At 42.7% G+C, this 19,669-nt stretch overlaps 1 protein-coding gene across 2 annotated transcripts in view; it reads left to right on the top strand.

Moving 5' to 3' along the window:
* The window catches only part of Cntnap5 (contactin associated protein family member 5), a 915,960-nt gene that overhangs the window by 380,192 nt on the left and 516,099 nt on the right, over positions 1 to 19,669 (top strand). For both annotated transcript variants that reach the window (XR_008217835.1, XM_052736717.1), the window contains exon 4: positions 5,753 to 5,900. Coding sequence is in view for 1 of the 2 variants with exons in the window: in XM_052736717.1 (XP_052592677.1) it covers positions 5,753 to 5,900 (148 nt within the window). In the remaining variant the exon portion in view is untranslated. The remainder of the gene's footprint in view (positions 1 to 5,752; positions 5,901 to 19,669) is intronic.

Below are 19,669 nucleotides of genomic sequence, written 5' to 3'. Positions count from 1 at the left end.
TAACTTTAAAACAGGTAAATTAACAACAAAGTGGACAACATTAGGACTTTCATTTTCATTTCATTTTCTCTTATAACTGGGAGAGTGACTGTCAGCTGAGGTCACAAAACTGAAGAAGAGCCAGCTGCCCAGGTGGCCTTTTACTATGCAAGATCGTAAGTGTCAGAGGCTGGGCCGGGGATGTGTAGTACTAAGAACATAGCCAATTCCCTGGAGGAATTTCTAATGAGAAACTCACTGGAGACATCACGATGTCATATGCGGTATGGTTACCCTACTGAATAGTCAGTCAGAGGGGTAGGGTGTTTCCTAGGGATAAGGGAGGGACAGGAGTCCTGGTTGTTCTAATTTGGTCCTATCAGCATAGGCATCATTAACCCATCTCCACCTGTGGTCACAACCATAATACCCAGATAGCCGTCTGTACATCCTTCAAAATTTCACATCCTGATAAATCCACTGTACTTTATAAGTGCACGCTACATACTATACCTAGCTCAGCACAAATGGGCTAGTAGTTTATCTTTGTGGCTGCCAGCAGTGTCAACTCACTCATACTGTTCAGCATGCCGGGAGAGAGGACCACACTGCTCATCATCACTGGATGTACAGGGTCTACTAAATCACTATCATTTTATACCATCTCCAAGTTGAATCATATTAATGTGAACCTTTGTCAGTCAAGATGTATTATTTCCTGAAATTCTTGTATTGTTCCTTACTATTGAGGCCAAAACCAGAGAAAGGAGGCAGAATGCCATGGGGAAGGGTGTTGTGTGACAAAATTTTCCTGGGGAGATGCAACATGTCTACTTACTCCAAATAAGGAACCCATGAGAAACAAAAGTATGGATACCATCCAAGTTCAACTTGGTAAACTATTGAGTTTTATTGGGATTACTTACAGGGGTATGGATGAGGGGCTATTTACAGGGCCATAAATGACTCAAAGAGAGCTGCATCATCAAGGCCCATCCCTGAGGGTGACAGTTCTCAATGCTGGGAAGCTGGAGCCCACTGTACAACCTGCAGGAAGCTCAACAGGTTGAAAGCGTCCTTTCCAGGTTCCTGGGTTGGTCTACAGCTCTTCAGGCAGCTTGCCTGGTTCCTGCTTTCTTCCAGGCAGCTGGTCTAGTCTTGAGAGTCTTCTTTGAAGCTTGGCTCTGCTGTTATTAGCTTTCTCTGCAGAGAGGGGCCTAGTGAACTGACCTACTCTGGTCAGTTTGGGGACCTCCTGAAGTTATTTTTGAGTTGTTTACCTTCCTGCTTAAGGAGCTTTCTTCAGAATGGAATGTTTCAATCCCAGAGAAAACCGTTACATAACAGAGATGTATAACGTGGATCAAACATCTCCCCTCACTAACCACAAAGATATAACCAAGTTCCTACAGGGCCATCAAATGAGGAGCAGCAGCCTTTCAGCATAAATCAGAGACTGTCCTGTAAAATAGCAGCTACATTTCTGTTCATTTACAATGACAAAATAGACATTCATCACTAATAAAAAAAAAAAAAGCTAGAACTCAGAGGAGAATTCAATGTTTTCATTTTCCTTTTATCTCCGAAAATATAATGTTTTACAATCCCCCTCAGTCACCAATATTGGCCAATGCCTTGCTTATAACTTCTTTTTTCCATTATCTGAGTGCCTGATGGAAATCCACTTTATCACACACCCCAGAAGAGCAGTTGGGAACTGGGAAGCTGGAGTGGATTTATGCATTTCAGCTTTAACTCTGTGGTTTGCACGTTAATTACCTCATGTCTTATTAAAGGTAGCTTATCAAATAAAAGAAAATGCCTTTGGGATTAGCTCCAAGCTTCCAGTATCTCCTTCCCTTTAGTTTGCCCTCTTGGAGAGACAGGCCTTTGGATGGCATTTAGAAATGTTGGTTTTCAAAGGCTTTGCATGTGGCTTCCAGGTATTAGTATGTCCCTTCTTTAGAATACACAATATACTTTCAAACAATGGTATTTTCACAAGTGTGTCCTTTAGGAATCTTTTTCTCTCTGTCTGTCTGTCTGCTTGTCTGCCTTTCTTTCTCTCTGTCTGTCTGCTTGTCTGCCTTTCTTTCTCTCTGTCTGTCTATGTCTGTCTGTCTGTCTGTCTTTCTCTCTTTCTGTCTGTCTGTTTCCCTCTCTCTCTGCCTTCCTCCCTGTGTCTCAAATCTTTTCTCTTGGTTTTTACTGCTGTGGGATGGTCTGTATGTCAAATGTGTTGCTCTGATTGGTCAATAAACAAAACACTGATTGGCCAGTGGCCAGGCAGGAAGTATAGGCGGGACTAACAGGAGAATTGAGAGAACAGGAAGGCAGAGAGAGACAACGCCAGCCGCCACCATGACAAGCAGCATGTAAAGATGCTGGTAAGCCACGAGCCACGTGGCAAAGTATAGATTAATAGAAATGGGCTAAATATAAGAGTAAGAGCTAGACAATGATAGGCCTGAGCTAATGGCCAAGCAGTTTAAATAAGGTAAGAGTCTGTGTGTTTATTTTATAAGTGGACTCTGGGACTGGCAGGACTTGGCGGTAGCTGGAGAATTCTCTCCAGCTACCGTTTACTTTGGCCATTAGAGGGGAATCAGATCTCTATTGGTTGTTGTCACTGCACATGAGCAGGCAGACTACAAAGTACTGAAGCTGAGAAGGTCAATCATGACCCAGTGAAACACACACACCTCTGAGTGGCAGCTCACAGCCTGTCACTGGGACATAGACAATAGTGTGGACAAACTCAATGGGAAGAGTTGTACACACCATAAATTCACTTACTGATACTGAGATATGGACTTTAAAAGGTTTAAATGCTGATTTTTTTTCAGATGTTTGATCACAGTTTTTTTTTTTAAAGATGAGGTTTAAGACTTTGGATGCCATCTACAGAAAAAAACCCATAATTCTAAAATAATAAATTTTGTTGATGAAGACTATGAGACACAGTGCAAGTGGAACAATCAGGACTTGTGCTGTGATTTCTCTCTCTTTCTCTCTCTCTCTCTCTCTCTCTCTCTCTCTCTCTCTCTCTCTCTGTGTGTGTGTGTGTGTGTGTGTGTGTGTGTGTGTGTGTGTGTGTGTGTGTTTGTGTATGTGTGTGTTCATATAAAACATGTTCAGGAACCTATATATATCTGATTTTAGGGCTTAGCATTTGATAGTGGATAACCAGTTGAGGAACACTTCCCAAGGGAAGACTATTCCTTTTTTTTATTAAGAATTGTTTTCCATCCAGGCAGTGGGACCAGATCTTGTGCTCATTGCATGAGTTGGCTGTTTGAAACCTGGGGCCTACGCAGGATTGTTTGGCTCGGCCTGGGAGGAGGGGACTAGACCTACCTGGACTGAGTCTACCAGGTTGACCTCAGTCTGTGGGGAAGGCTTTGCCCTGGAGGAGATGGGAATGGGGGGGGGGGGGGTTGGGGGGAAGGTGAGGGGGACGGGAGGGGGGAGAACAAGGGAATCCGTGGCTGATATGTAGAACTGAATTGTATTGCAAAATAAATTAATAAAAAAAAAAAGAGCTAAAAAAAAAAAAAAGAATTGTTTTCATTCATTTTACATACCAATCAAAGGTCCCCCTCTTCCCTCCCCCTGAACCCCCAGCCCTCCCCTCCCAACCCATCCCTCACTTCCCCCCACAAGAAGGCAAGGTCTCCCATGGGTAGGCACATACAGTAGAGGCAAATCCAAGCTCTTCCCCCCTGCCTCAAGGCTGCACGGGGAGTCGCATCCTAGATAGTGGTCTCCAAAAAGCCTGCTCATGCACCAAGGATGGATTCTGATCCTACTGCCAGGGGGCCCCCCAAGCAAATCAAGGTACACAATTGTCTCACCATACAGAGGGCCTAGTCCAGTCCCATGCAGGCTCCACAACCATTGATCCAACTTTCATGAGTTCCCACTAGTTTGGTTTGGTTGTCTCTGCAGGTTTTCCCATCATGATTCTGATTCACTACCCACTCATAAGTGGATACTAGATATAAAGCAAAGGATAACCAGAAAACAACCCACAACTCCAGAGAAGCTAGCTAACAAGGAAGACCCAAAGAGGGACGCATGGACCGCCTTGGGAAGGGGAAATAGATGAGATCTCCATGAGTAAACTGGGGATGAGGGGTCGGCAATGGAGTGTAGGAAGTGGGGATGAGAACATAAGGGAATGAAATGGTTGAGATGGAACAGGGATGAAGTCGAAAGCAGTGAAAGAGATACCATGCTAGGGAGAGATATCATGGGGATAGAGAGAAACCTGGTGCTAAGGAAGTTGCCAGGAGTCCCCAAGGATGACCCCAGCATGGACTGCTAGAATTAGTGGAGAGGATGCCTGTGCTGAACTGGCTTACCCCGGTGATCAGATCAGTGAATACCCTAACTGTCATCACAGAGCTTTTATCCAATGACTGATGGAAGCAGATGCAGAGATCCACAGCCAAACACCAGGCAGAGCTCCAGGAGTCCAGTCAAAGAGAGAGAAGAGGGAAGACTATTCTGCTTTCAGCATTCCTTAGTTGCTTGTAATTCTTTGTCTAGGGTTGAAGCCTCATGAACTTCCCCTTTCCTGTTAACATGTCTATTGGTGTTGGGCTTGCTTGGATCTTATTTAGGCAGCATTGTGGTTGAGAGTTCATGGATGCAGCGTCCCTGACATACCTAGGAGACTCAATCTCACAGGAAACTTGCTGTTCCTCTGGCTTTTAATAATCTTTCCTCCATCTCTTCCATGATGATCCCTCAGCCTTTGGTGCAGGAGTTGTATTGTGGATGCATCAGTTGGGACTGGACATCATATAATTACTTTTTCTCTGCATTTTGATCAGTTGTAGTTTTCTGTGATGTTTTCTCTATCTGTTTCAAGGAAAACTTTCCTTGATGAGGGGTGAGGACTGCACTTACCTGTGTGTATAAGGATAAATATTAGAATGTAGTCAGAGATTATTCTGGTTTAGTAAAGTGGTGATTTTATGATTTCCTCTGAGATCCCTGACCACACTAGCCCTGGGTAGTGGGCTAAGCAGCAAGCATGGAACCATTTCTTCAGACCATGTGTGATTTTTGTCAAATAAACATCAATCACAAATGAACAGAAAAAAATGAACCATATATATACCTAGACTGTGATGGTTCCTTCCTGTAAACCCTGCTGATCGTGTAGTTAGAGCGTGGGTACTACAAAAGTAAGCAAGAGTCTTGGAATAGGACCATCATGGAACTGAACCTCAGGCTAATTTCTAACTACTGAGTAACTGAGTGATTTGAAGATTCACTTCCTTTTGTCCTTCCCTTCCTGCACTAGGTTTGTTTGTTTATTTATTCATTTATTTATTTAGTAATGAGGATGTTACATGCTTGGTGCAATAAATGGCCTAAAAAAAAAAAACATTGACAATTATTTCAGAAAAAAACCTGTTCCTTCCTGGAGGGAATTGTCAGTTATCTTATAGTATGGACGTGTGGGAAACTAGAACTATACACTGTTGTTAACTTTAAATCTGTCATAGCTTGCAGTTTTCTTTATTCAGAAAACGCAGCTAGGCATGGATGGTAGGGAGAAGAACATCATAAAATATAGTATTTGGTGCTAATGAAAAAAGTGTAATGCATGTGGCAGGACTGTCACCCACATTAGATCAATGTCAGAGAAACGAGGGCTTTTGCTGTGGTCCTTTGCCAAAAGTCTGATTGGAGAAGCACGCATACATATGTTGACATGTCTTGGCACTGTAGAGCTCACTGAGTTGCCCTCTCTCTTCAGACATTTGCAGGAAACATGAATGCTGACAGTGTGGTGCACCACAAGCTGCTCCACTCTGTGAGAACCCGCTTTGTTCGCTTTGTGCCATTGGAGTGGAATCCGAGTGGGAAGATTGGCATGAGAGTGGAGGTCTATGGATGCTCCTACAGTAAGTACCCACATGTTCAAAGTCACACAGCTGAGTGGGTGAATGATATTGCCCATGCAATACACGATTATTCATATGGGTAATTATAATCTATGCATGTGTGTGTGTGTGTGTGTGTGTGTGTGTGTGTGTGTGTGTGTGTGTGTGTTCATGTATGGGGGTGCAAAAGCAGGGCAGACAGAAATCTCCAGTGTTCCTGAAGAACACAGTCCATCATCTGACCTAGTATTTTTCACTTGGTATGGAACTTCCACCTGAGCCTATGCTAGCGTACCAGTCACTCACCGAGGTTTGTCATCCCCATTTCCTTGCTGCTGGGATTCCTAATGTGCACACCCTCACCTCCAGCTTGATGTGGGCTCTAGGAATGGAATTCAGATCTTCATCCTTGCCAGGCAAGCACTTTCAAAGCACAGCTATTTCCCCAGTCTGCAGTTATCTCATTTTATTCTAGACTTTAAATAATACACACACACACACACACACACACTCACACACACACGTATATAAATATGTGTACATCAGCTGAGAAGTAGAAATGTTCTTGTACTCTACAGGGCTTTATAGGGTGAGGGAAAAATGCAATAAAGCCTCAACAAAAGTTCAAAGTAAGAACTCTTGGGACTTGAGTAACCATTTGCCATTTGCAACCAGAAATAGCTATGCTCAGCTTTTCCCCAAAAGTGTGGTGATGTACTGAGAAGCTCTTACTCTACCCTAGAAACATGAAAGGAGTCTGCTCTCTTTCTTTGCATTTTAGAACAAAAGGAAATTTCCACCCTAGGTAACTCATGCAGGTCTCTTCTTCTGCAATCACAGTATCCATGTGTTATCCTGAGAGGTGTTGATAGTGAATTTGAGGTAGGGATCCGTTGTAAGCAGAAGGAGGCTGTGACATGAAAAGAACTGAAGAGAGTTATAGAAGGAAGGAGTCATGGGAGAATGCTGCTATCCTAATTCTCTCCTGTAAGCATGATGCTGAACATGTGAACTGTGTCATTATAAATTGATTTTCTTCTTTTAAGCGGTGGCATTCATGTGATTATTTGCTCTATTAATATCCAATGATGCATAAGTAGTGAAGAGACTCAATCAACACACTTTTTTAAAACCATTGTTATCTTAGCTCTGTTTCCTATTAATGAGATAAAATATCTCGACAAAGCGGCTTAAAAGGAAAGGAGATATTATTTTGGCTCACAGTCGCCGGTTACAATCCATCATTGCCAGGCAGTTAAGGCGGCAGAAAGCTGAAGAGGTTAGTCACATCACACTGACAGTTAAGAGCAGAGCAAAGAATGCAGGCCACATGCTAGGCTCAGCTTGTTCCATCACTCTCAGAAATGTAGGGGTACCCTGCTCGGGCAGTGGAGCCACCCAGAGTGGGTGTGTCCTCACATAATCAAGATAATTCTCCCCGGACATGGCCACACGCCACCAAATCTAAACACTCCCTGACTGAAGTTCTCTTCATAGGTGACTCCTTGCTGTCATGTAGGCAATTAAAACTATCACAACAGTTCAGTGAATTACTGGGTTGGGTCATGGAAGGAGCTCACGTATGGCACACTAGTGCTGTTTATCAAAACCAGGTCAAAACAGCACTTGTCTCAGAAGCATTTGAAGTGCTCCATGAAAACACATTTGCTTCCCCAATGTCTTAAGCACTGAATTAAGATTTTGGGGAGTGAAAATACAAAAACTAGAATGTTAATGGCTCCTCGGGTAAACTGTAAGTTAAGGTATATCTGTCAAAAAATGAAGCCCTGTGAGGATTTTTTGGAGAAATGACTGTATTTACCGTGAACACGCACTTTGAGAAAGAGTATGATTTATGAGCGATGCATTGACAGTCTAGTCAAGGAAGGACCTTGCCACCTGCAGTCTAGGGCCTTTAATTTCTTCCATACCTCGTATCTTAGTGAGGACCTTTTATCACTTCTGGGAAGAGTCTGTGGCTGTTGTTGTTGGTATTTGCTTACTTATTTGGTAAGAAACTTCATGATGAAAAAATATTTGAAAAAGTTTATTTATGCTATTTATACAGTGACCTCTTTGGGTCTAATAATTTCAATTACATTTTAGAGTGTGTGTGTGTGTATGTGTGTGTGTGTGTGTGTGTGTGTGTGTGTGTGTGTACATGTCCACACACATACATGACATCACAGTGTGCATGTGGAGGTCAGAGAACAACTATTGAGAGTCTGTTCTCTCATTTTACCATGTGGATCCTGAGGATTGAGCTCAGGTTATAAGGGTTGGCAGCAAGTATGCTTACTCACTAAGAAGTCATTGCTAGCCCTAGACTAGTGATTTTTATCAGTCTTTCAAATACTTTAATTTTTTCCTAAGAATGACTTTTTTTTTTATTATACCTTTCATCCACTTACCCTGTATGCCCACCCCAAAGGATCATGGTTTCACTTAGATATAGGTGTTACTTTAAGTGTATATGTGTATGTGTGTGTTGGTGCATGTGTCTGTACAGGATTGCCAGTACATGTATGGGCATGTGTGTAGAGGCCAGAGGTCAACATCAGCTGTCCTCCCACAGTTATTGCTCACCTTATTTTTTTGAGACAAGACCTGTCGCTGGCCTGGGGCTTGACAGGCCAGTGTACCCTAGGGATCATAGTCTCTCCCTCCCGAAGGCTGGACCTGTAAGCACATATTATCTCTCCTGGGGCTTGACTAGTAGGGCAGGCTGGCCAGTCAGTGAACCCAGGCCTCTGCTTGTCTCTCCTTTCCCAGCACTGGGCACATACCAGCAGCCCAGCCTTCTCCCACAAAGCCTGGGGATCCAACTAATGCCCTTGTGTTTGTAAGACAAATGCTACCTACGGAGCTAGCTCCACAGCCAATAAGCTACCAGGTTGGAAGGTATCCTTGAGCAACATTTTAGTTTTCTCCAGTGATGGACTCATTCATAATCTATGCCAACGAAGTATATCCTCCCAAGAAAACATGTACTTTTTTTCTGAAGTACAAATGTACCCACAGATCTGTTAAACCCGACTCTGGTTCAATCTAAGATACTCCTGACTTTGTAGGAACCCAGGCCTGCCCCCTCCACTGCAGACTCCCCTATATCTGGTGAATTATCTAAAATGATGGAGTTCATCCAGTAAAACTGGCCATCAATGGGGTGTTAGCCACCTTGGGAAGCTATTCAAGACAGAATGAGCTTCCTAGTTTTATACTAGTAGCTGGCATTGAATTCCCATGGTCCTACACATATGTCTCTCTGTATGAAAACCCAAGCCCTCACCATGGCTTCTGGATAAAGTCTGTTCTAGTTTGTTCCTCTGTTGATATGCTAAAACACTGACCAAAGCAACCTGGGGTAAGAAGGGTTTATTTGATTTATAGTACATGATGGAGGAAAACCAGAGCAGGAGCTCAAGGCAAGAACCTGGAGGTAGAACCTGAAGCGGAATCAATGGAGGAATTACGCTTACTGGGTAACTCCCCAGCTCATCGCCACCTTTATTCTTATACAGTCCACACCCAACTGCCTAAGAATGGCACTGCCCACAGTGGGGGGAGTCCTCTTTCATGAATTAGCCATTAAGAGAATGCCCCATGAATGTGTGCACAGGCAGATTTTATGGAGGACATTCTTTTCGGGCATGTCAAGTTGACAACTGAGAATAGACACCACAGGCACAGCCTTCCACCATCACTGTATCCCCATTTGTCCCTGGACTGTTTCCATTAACATAAAACCCTGCCATATATGCCACCAAACAACCCTAACCAAAGACCCTGTGGCCCTGTTTAGGACCTCCCTCTCCTTTTAATAATCTTCTTTCTATACAATGCTTTTTCTAAAATTTGTCCTTAGTTATTGCTTTTTCTCCCTGCCTCTATTTGCATAGAACTTCACCAAAGTCTTTAGACAACTGAGGGTTAGCTGGATGGGTCAACTTGGCAGGGCTCTAGCCCCAAGGTATACAGCCACATACTGTTCCAAGAGTTGCTGAGATGTTGTATAGGTTAGGTCTGTAACCAGTTGATTTTATTTATTTGTTTTTACTTTTAATTTTATGTGTATGGATGTTCTACCTCCATGTGTGTCTATGTACCACACAAATGCCATGCTCAAAGAAGTCAGAGCAGGGCATTGGATCAGTTGTGAGCTGCTGTGTGCGCACTGAGAATTGAACCCTAATCCTCTGGAAGAGCAGCCAGTACTGTTTGCCTCTGAGCAAGCTCTGCAGCCCTGTAATCAAGTGATTTTTAAATAAAGGAGATAACACACCATAGCCTGAATGAGTTTGATTCAAACAGTGGGCTGGTTAAAGAGCAGAACTGAGTGTCAGGTGAAGAAAGCATTCTCTATTTGGACAGCACCTTCAGCTCCTCCCACTTTCAAGCTCATCAATGAATGGTCTGCTCTGTGAAATTCACACTGGCTTAATTCTCCTGATGATGTATAAACACTCTACTTACTGTTTCTATGAGATAACTATTTCCATCAAGACTTGCCAGTGGCCTCCACATAGCCAAATACCCTCCACAGTCATTATTTCAAGCTACTATTTGACCTATTTTAAAAAGCATCTTTAAGGCTGGAGAGATGTCTTAGTCAATAAAGTCCTTGCTTGCTGAGCATGGTGACCTAAAGTGACCCTCCTGAACAGATGTTTAAAAGAAAAAGAGTTGAGCCTGCCAGCATGTAGGATCCCAGTGCGGAGGACGCAGATTCAGGAGGGACTCTGAGGATTGCTGGACAATTAGTCTGGCCAATTGTAGAGCTACAGGTCTGTGAGAGACCCTGTCTCAAAAAATAAGGAGAAGAGCTGTAGAAGAAGATACCCAATATTAACCCTTTCCTGTGTCCTCCTCAAATTAGACACCCAGACACGTGTACACACACACACAAAAACACGCTTACAACACACAACACACACACACACACACATACACACACACAAAACACGCACAACACAGCACACACACACACAAACACACACATACACATACACATGAGAGAGAGACACTCAGACAGAGACAGAGTCTTTTGAGCCCAGTGAGGTAGCATACATCTGCAATTTCAGCACCCATGAGATAAAGACGCAGAAATATCATTAGTTGGAATTTGAAGCCAGCCTGGACTTCATAACAAAACACTGAGACACAAAAGCAGAAGACAGCGTTTCAGAGCACCTTCCAACCCTCCAGCTCTCAGATCCTTCCTACCACCTCTTCTAGGATGTTCCCTGGGTTTGAGGATTAGGGGTGGGTTGCTGTGTACATATATATGTCATTCATTGGCTCTGCAAGTTTCTTTTTAAGAATAGGAAAGTAGGAGGGTTGATGTGTTGAGGAGGCAAGGGAAGTTGAAGAGGGAATTATACATCTATGAAATTTTCAAAGAATAAAAAATGTATTATTTGTTTTGTTTTGTTTTTAACGAAAGCAAATCTATCTTTTCCACTTTTTCACTTATTACCCCTTTCCCACCAGGTTTCCCATTAGCTTCAGGTCTCTGAGCTTTTCTGTCTATAGCTCATGGTTACTAAACTCATATGGTCCCATGGCTATGAACATCCCATTCATTAGGAAAGTGATTACACGTTTATCACTTCCACATCTCTGTCTTCCACCCTGGCCTATGGAAATATTAATACACAGTTGCCCTCTTTCTGCTTCCACATGAAAATGTGTTAAATGTCTCCAGTTTAATATAGACAAGAAGAATCTTGTCTAACCAGTGTCTGCAGATTTTCTTCTCCCCATCTCTTCTGTCTCAGCCAATGGCCACTACACCCTGTCTGTTGGTGTTGATCCTGAGAAGGAGTTTATCACTGCTCTTCCCTCTATTGCCTTGTCTAGTAACCATCCCACAAGTCCCAGAAGCTGTATCAGCAAACACCCTGAACCCACATCCTCCACCCTGTGCAGGAAAGCCTCTGTGCTCAGCTGCTGGATATCAGTAGCTTCTGATCTCATCCTCATGAAACCACCTCTACATTTCATAAATGCCAAAATGATCTTTATACATAATAATCACATATTTCCCCAGCTGCCTGATTCTCTAATATAATTGAGATTCCACAACCTAAATTCCCAGTAACACTCCCCTATAACTCTCTTCTCTCCCCTCCTCTTCCCCCACCTTCCCTCCTCATCCCTCCTCTTCTCTTCCCTCCCTACACTGCTCTTCCTCTCTTTCAGTCCCTGCCTTTATCTTTCTTTCCTGCTTTCTGGCCCAACAACCTCATTGTTCCTGGACTTGTGCCAGGACTTCAGTACCTCAGGACCTGTGCACGTCCTTGAACAAATAATAACATCTCCCCTGGCTGTATGTCAATGTGATTTTCAGTTTATCAGTGACATTCTCAAAGGTGTACATTCTAATGCCCCTTAAAAGTACCTGACTTACTTCCTGTGTACTTGCTATTAATGTGTGATTCTAAGGTGTGACTTCATTTACTACATGGTACCACAAACCAGACTCCTGTCTGTTTGTTGATGCTAAGTTAATACCCATCTTCCTTTCCAGTTCCTTGCACTAGCAGGTAAGTTAAAGACCATGACAAAATAAGCAGATTTAGGAGCATTAAAACTGCTTGTTTGTTGAATGGGTAGACACATGTGCTAGGCCAGTCTCATTGTCTTGGCTTAGGCAGGCAGGTCATATTGAATTACTTTTTGTTAATACAATCATTTCTATTTTTTAAGGGAATTACATTTGTTTCGGTGGGCCTGTAAATCTCCAATTCTGCCTCAGTATTTTGATAAAAATTGGTAGAATTCATAACCTTAGGATGTACCTCAGTTGGTTGACTATTTGCCTAGATCTGAGTTTGATTCCCAGCACCCTCTTAACATAGCATGGTGGCTCATGCCTCTGGTCCCACCTCACTGAGGTACACTTAAGAGCCTAAGAAGTTCATTCTCAATTACTTAGCAAGTTGTTTTGTACTATCCAGAGAACGAGATTCTGTAGCCATACTTTTGGTTAGAATGAGTGGGCTTATTAATATGTAGCAAGATAAAGTAAAAGAATAAGCAGCAGGTAGACAAACAGATAGCACTCAGATAGATACATATATACATGCAAAACATCATCAGATTCGGATCACAGAACCTTTAGCAGAGCTTGACTGGGGAAGTCTTACTGAGGCTGGATTTCTAATAGAGAATGTTGCTGGCAGAATCCCCATCCCCTTTGGTGAAGTTTCTAAGTTCTAAAAGAACAAATAGCAATAGACGGAGATAACATCATCTGTCTGTCTGTCTATCATGTCTTTTTCTATTATTTATCATATTTTACCTACTAATTCATCTATCATCTGTTACTTATCATTTTTCCATCTGTTTTAAATGACTTTATTTAATAATTTATAGGTGTGTTTCATTGAAAATTACCTGTATCACCTACCAAGTTATGAGTTCCATACAGCCAAGAAGGTTATGTTCTTGATCCCTAGTACTCTGCACAGATAGGGCCAATTTCATTCCATAGTAATTGAACATCTAAGACACAGTATCTCTAATGTCATAAACCATATTTGCTGAGGTAAGGTGGGGTCTGAACAAAGTCTTCCCTTGTGACCCTACATTTATGTCTGGAAGCATTCAATCATGCGGCATAAAACATTTTCTTGGAAGAAAAAGATCATAATCAATCTTACGACACCCAAGCTAGTTTTTCACTCCCAAAGTCAAAAACAGCAACCTACAATTTCCGAACACAAGCCATTAAGAGACTCCAGGGACGATGCTGAATTGTTGCCAGGAGCAACAGCTCCTACACTCACACATCTCTACTCCTGTGTCCCTCACCTGCACCTTCACACCTAATTCTGTATAAGAATCACTTGTTTCCTTTGGTTTCTAAATAAGTCCCTGGAGCCTGGAGTGTAGCTCTATTAGAAGAATGCTGGCCTAGCATGCACAAACACAGCCTCAGTTGCTAGCACCATATAAAGCTGGCATAATGTGCTTCCTGTAATCAGGAGGTAGAGGCAGAAGGATCAGAAGTTCAAGGTCAACCTCAGCTACATAGCCAGTTCAAAGCCAGTATGGGCCAGAGTCCCTGTCTCAAAAGAAAAATAACATAAAAATACTGACTCTGACTACGAGAGTCTTTCTGTTGTTTATGGGTAGTTATGATAAAGAGCCAGAATTTAAGCCCATTGTCTCAAGCTCCATTTCTATGTAACTATTTTTTTATAGTTAATTCCTTCTTAGATTGCCCTGTCATTTTTATGAGTAACTGTGGATCTTAAGAATTTTCAAGCAGAGCCAGTAAGATAGCCTAGTGGGTAAAGGCTCTTGCCATGAAGTCTAATGACCTGAATTGGATCCCTGGGACCCACACAGGGGAAGAAGAGATCCAACTCCCAAGAGTTGTCCTATGGTGCGCATATACCCTCCCTCACAGTAAATAAATAAATGTTGAGAAAATAGTCTAGGTTGCATGTCCACCAATCCCAAGGGGTCCACCTACCTCTGCTTCCCCAGTAGTAGGACTAGAGAAATGTCATTCCCATCATGCCTATCTTTTTGCAGAGAATCTGAGAATTGAACTCAGGTCCACAAACTTGTGTGGCAAGTACTTTACCAGTTGAACTATCTTCACAGCCTTCTTGAAAGCTTTCTAACGTCATACATGGCCATATTCAACACACGGACTGGGCTTAAAACACCAGGATGGCCGGGTGACCTGCCTTTAGCATTAACTCCTTCTGTAACCTTGAGCAGTCTTAAGTCCTCTATAAGGATGGCCGGGTGACCTGCCTTTAGCATTAACTCCTTCTGTAACCTTGAGCAATCTTAAGTCCTCTATAAGGATGGCCGGGTGACCTGCCTTTAGCATTAACTCCTTCTGTAACCTTGGGCAGTCTTAAGTCCTCTATAAGGATGGCCGGGTGACCTGCCTTTAGCATTAACTCCTTCTGTAACCTTGAGCAGTCTTAAGTCCTCTATAAGGATGGCCGGGTGACCTGCCTTTAACATTAACTCCTTCTGTAACCTTGAGCAGTCTTAGGTTCTCTATAAGGATGGCCGGGTGACCTGCCTTTAGCATTAACTCCTTCTGTAACCTTGAGCAGTCTCAAGTCCTCTATAAAAATGGAAACAATACCAGCTTGCTTTAATGCCTCCGATTCCTTAAAGCAGTGTTTGGCATGTGATTAGCCCCCAAATAAGCTTTGTTCCTCAGATATTTAGGTCACACATTCCTGTTCTTTCCTCCTTTCTATTCAGGTACACATCTTTCTGGTACTTAAGAGGTAAATGGTTGAGGTTTTACATTCCTGGTCCTGAAGGATTTTGACCTCTTCCATCAAGCCATCTGGAGACTTTAAGCTACATTGAATTTTCTCTGGGGCTTCTATTTGAATTTCTTTATGTATGGGAAGCTAATTAATTTTAAAAAGCATTAAAAATTCTGATAAAGCATAATGATATGCCAGGCTCCCCAGACTCATTAAGAATTACAATCCTCTCTTTATACCCCAGGTTCCTCCCTCTACACAAGACCTTGCTCCTGTTTGGTTAATTACTGCCAAGTGATATCATCCAAAATTCATCACCCTCTGAGCCAAAGTCATGCTCTCTTTCCCCAAATCAATCCCGTATTGTCTCTGCTTCAGCCATCTTCTTTGCTGTAGTTCTTATCATCCAGAGCCATTTGTCAGAAGCAGCAGAAGTCATGAAAGTTGTAGATTTCATCTTTGGGGTCCTAAGGTCAGTATAATGTTCTCATGGGAATGCTGGAAGGCCTGCTGCACAGCCAGGACAGCCTAGGAGGTGTGGAGTGCAGGATGACCATGGTCAGATCTGAGACTTGGAGGCTCCAGATCCCACTTTGTAATATGGTACTTAGTAGCAAGTGCTGGACAATCTTGTCAGATCATTGTAATTTCTTTATTCCGGAGATAAGAAAACAGAAGTCCAGAGGTATCCCCTAAAATTAGACTAATGCAAGGGTCCTGCTATCTGTCTTGCTAGAAATAACTGAATAAAAAAGGAATAGATATAGGCAACAGAGGTATAGTACACAGAAATACCAAAGACTTCTGTTTTAACCCATTGTCTCTTTATGATGTTTCTAATTGATTGACAATCTGAATGCGGACTTTAAGAATCTTCAGGAAGCTGTCAAAGGAATGCCCATGACTGGGGAGAGAGCTCAGTCAGTAAATATTGCCTCCAAACAAGAGGATCTGATTTTCATCTCCAGCACCCATGTTTAGAAAAACAGTGAGCAGATTCCTCCTCGCTTATAATCCTAGGGATGGGCAGATGGAGTCAGGCAGACCTCTGGGGAATACTAGCCAGCCTATCTACTAGTCTTCTTGGTGAGTTACAGTCTAGTGATAGACCCTGTTCCCAAATCCCAAGGTGGATGGAACCTGAGGAACAATACCCAAGGTTATCTTCTGGCCTCCACACACACTATGCATGTAGGTACCTCTTCATGCACACAAACATGTACACACACACACACGCGCACACACACACACACACACACACACATCAAAGACAAACTCTGTTCATAACTGTGGATGGAGGTTGAAGGAACCAAGTCCTTGTAGGTAAAGCTGGGGGAAGGGGAGGAATATCCAGGGTAGCAAGTCTGTCCTGATGAATGAGGGCCTCATAGATGGGCTGCTTGCATGGCTCTGAAGCTCTGCTTGCCTTATGGTAACCATGGTGATTTAAATAGTAACCTGCCCTCATAGCTGGACCAGTCACTCTGCAGCCAGTTTTCACAGAAAGGCCAGGGCTTGTCTGATAGCTTGTTTTACCTTCAGTTCCCGTGGATGTGGTCACTTCAGTGATTCATGTGCTGACTCACAGGCCGCAATGCTAAGCACCCAGGCAGAATCATGGAGAATACCATGGAATTTATCCAAAACATGAAATCATAGGAAAACTTTTGTTTTTTGCGTTTGTGTATGGTATATGTGTGTATATATATATATGTCTGTATGTGTGCATGTGTGTATGTATGTGCATATGGAGCCCAGGAGAAGACATTTTATTTTTATTGAAAAAAGTCTCTTACTGAACCTAGAACTCACTGAATTTCCTACGCTGAGTGGGCAGCAAGTCCCAGGGATCCTCCTGCCTTCACCTCTACAGTATGAGATTACAAGCTACAGTGTCGCCTGGCTTTCTCGTTTGTGTGTGTGTGTGTGTGTGTGTGTGTGTGTGTGTGTGTGTGTGTGTGTGTGTGTGTTTATGTGGTGTATCTATGTGATAGATGTGTGTTTATGCTGTATGTATGTGTGTGTGTGTGTGTGTGTATGTGTGTGTGTGTGTGTGTGTGTGTGTGTGTGTGTGGTTTATCTATATGGAAGATGTGTGTCAGGGTCCATGCTTTGTTGTGAGTGTGGCTGCCAGAGAAGAACATCAACTATTCTGTTCCATCACTGTCTTGTAATGGCAGATATGCAAATGGCTACATTCCTTTATATTATTTCCTTTAGTGCGGTTTCTGGAGATTCAGAATCTTTTGCTTGTGAAGCAAATGCTTTTATTCACTGAGTTATCCCCAGCCCTGAACCTGGCTTTTTAAGTGGAAATGGGAGAGCTGCACTCAGGTCCTCACACGTTCAGAGCAAGCACTTTACTGAGTATGCCATCTCCTCAGGCCCATGGCGAATGTTTTCATAGAACACCAGAGCTACTATCACTAAAATATTGAACAGCTTTCTGCTCCAATTTCAAGACTCCTGTTTAAATGTCAAATGAAATGGCCTTACTGGAACATCTGTATGTTACATCTGAGAAGACCACTGAGAATGGAGTAAACCAGAGACACAGCTAAAAACTGTATGTGGTCATTCTCATGAGGGCTGCTTTCCAACTGTCAGCATTTTCCAGAATCATCCCCTTCCTTCTGGTGTCTTGTGAAAAATATCTATGAAATGTTGCTCCTTAATGAAATCTTTGGTTAATCTGCCTAGATGAGTTCCCATGAGTGCCCATGTTGCACCTTTCATTCAAAGCTCATCTTCTAGTTTGCTCCACAACGTCCCACTCCATTCTTCTTGTCCCTGCCTAGTTATTTATATCTTACTGTTTTACTCCCACAAAGCCTGTTGGAGTGACGAATTGGAGGAAGCACATTAACACTTCTCTTTATTAGGTATCATTCCATCATGGTGATTCCTTTATGTCCACAATATTGTGTGTGATCTCCCAGATGGCTTGACCCATCATCCCCATCATCTTTGCATCAGTGAGAGAAGAGATCAAAACGAATTCAGAACACGCTCAAATGGAACTGGTTTCGTTGGTAAAGTGCTTGCAATGCAAACACAAGGACACAAGTTGGTACCTAGAACCCATGGGGGGTGGGCCTGGGCTACAATGATCTGGGTTGATGGCACAGACTGTGGGAGACGGAGACAAACAGGTCCCTGGGGCATGCTGTCCTATTTTAGTGTAGATGGCTCCTGGAAACAACACTGTAGGTTGTCTGTCCTCTGGCATCCAGATGCCCTTGTGTATAGAAACTCATGTACACACACACACACACACACACACACACACACACACACACACACAGAGAGAGAGAGAGAGAGAGACAGAGAGACAGAGAGAGAGACAGAGACAGAGGGAAACAGAGACAGAGACAGACAGAGAGAGAGAGAGAGAAAGGAACACGCCCAATGCCGACATTGAGTTCAGGTACAAACAAAAGAAAAAAATCTACTACAGGAGTTCTCTAACATAATTTTGATATGATCTTTTTAATTTGTGAACAGTCTAATTATAATAAAACTTTAAATATGTTCGCAGATCTATGCACCAAAATATATAGAAAACCCTCATTAAAAGAAACTAGTTTGATGACAGAGGATAGAGCATAGTTGGTAGACTGCCTGTTTGGCAAGATGAGTCCCAGTATTCAATCCCTGGATGGTATAAACCAGGCTTGGTGGTGCACACTTGGAATCCCTGCACTCAGGAGGTGAAAGCAAGAGGATCAGAAGTTCAAGGATGTCCTCAGTATCACAGCAAGTTTGAGGCAAACTGTCCCAGGGGATACTCTGTTTCAGGAAAACAAGAAAGAAGAAGGAAGGAAGGAAGGAAGGAAGGAAGGAAGGAAGGAAGAAATGAAGGGAGGGAAGGAGGGAAGGAGGGAGGGAGAGAGGAAGGGAGAAAGGAAGGAAGGAAGGAAGGAAGAAAGGAAGGATGGGAAGATATGTGAGTAGGTGAGTGGATGGATGGATGGAGGGATGGATGGAGGGATGGTGAATATCTGACTACAAGAATCCTAAAGCACATGTGCTTGGGTTAGGATTGGAATCTAGAGTTGTGGCTTTTATTTGTTTTAACTTTTCCTTTTAAGTTGCCTTTATTCTTTTCCTGTTTCTTTTACCTGCTCACCAAACACAGGAATTCCTGAAATTTTGTTAAAAGAGCTATTCTTAAGCTTTGACAGTTTACTCTGGAAGCTTCTTTTTTATTGAGGGTTCATCTGAGGTCATTGAAGTTGCTGATAAGGCCTGGAAAAGTCACAGAGTGAATGGGAGATAAGTGAAAATTCAAGCCGACTGTGGAAACTTTTGTGGTTTGTGGATTACAAGCCAAAGTCCTCAGGTCTTCAGTGTAAGCATATGATCTGAACATAATATTTATTTTCATATAATGTATCATCAGAAAAGCTTTACAATGTATTTGTATTGAAACTATTGTTCATTCTGAGTAGCTGAAGAGTCCAAGTGAGATTAATTGTCTCTGGGTGGGTCAGTATTTTCTCCTGTCAGCTTTGACCTTCAGCTTTTTGACTCTGAGAC

The sequence above is a fragment of the Peromyscus californicus genome, unplaced genomic scaffold, assembly GCF_007827085.1.
Source record: "Peromyscus californicus insignis strain IS unplaced genomic scaffold, ASM782708v3 Scaffold_14__1_contigs__length_90479793_seg_2, whole genome shotgun sequence".
Taxonomy (NCBI): domain Eukaryota; kingdom Metazoa; phylum Chordata; class Mammalia; order Rodentia; family Cricetidae; genus Peromyscus; species Peromyscus californicus.
Note: the sequence above shows the minus strand (reverse complement) of the source record. Positions and strands in the feature narration are given on the sequence as shown.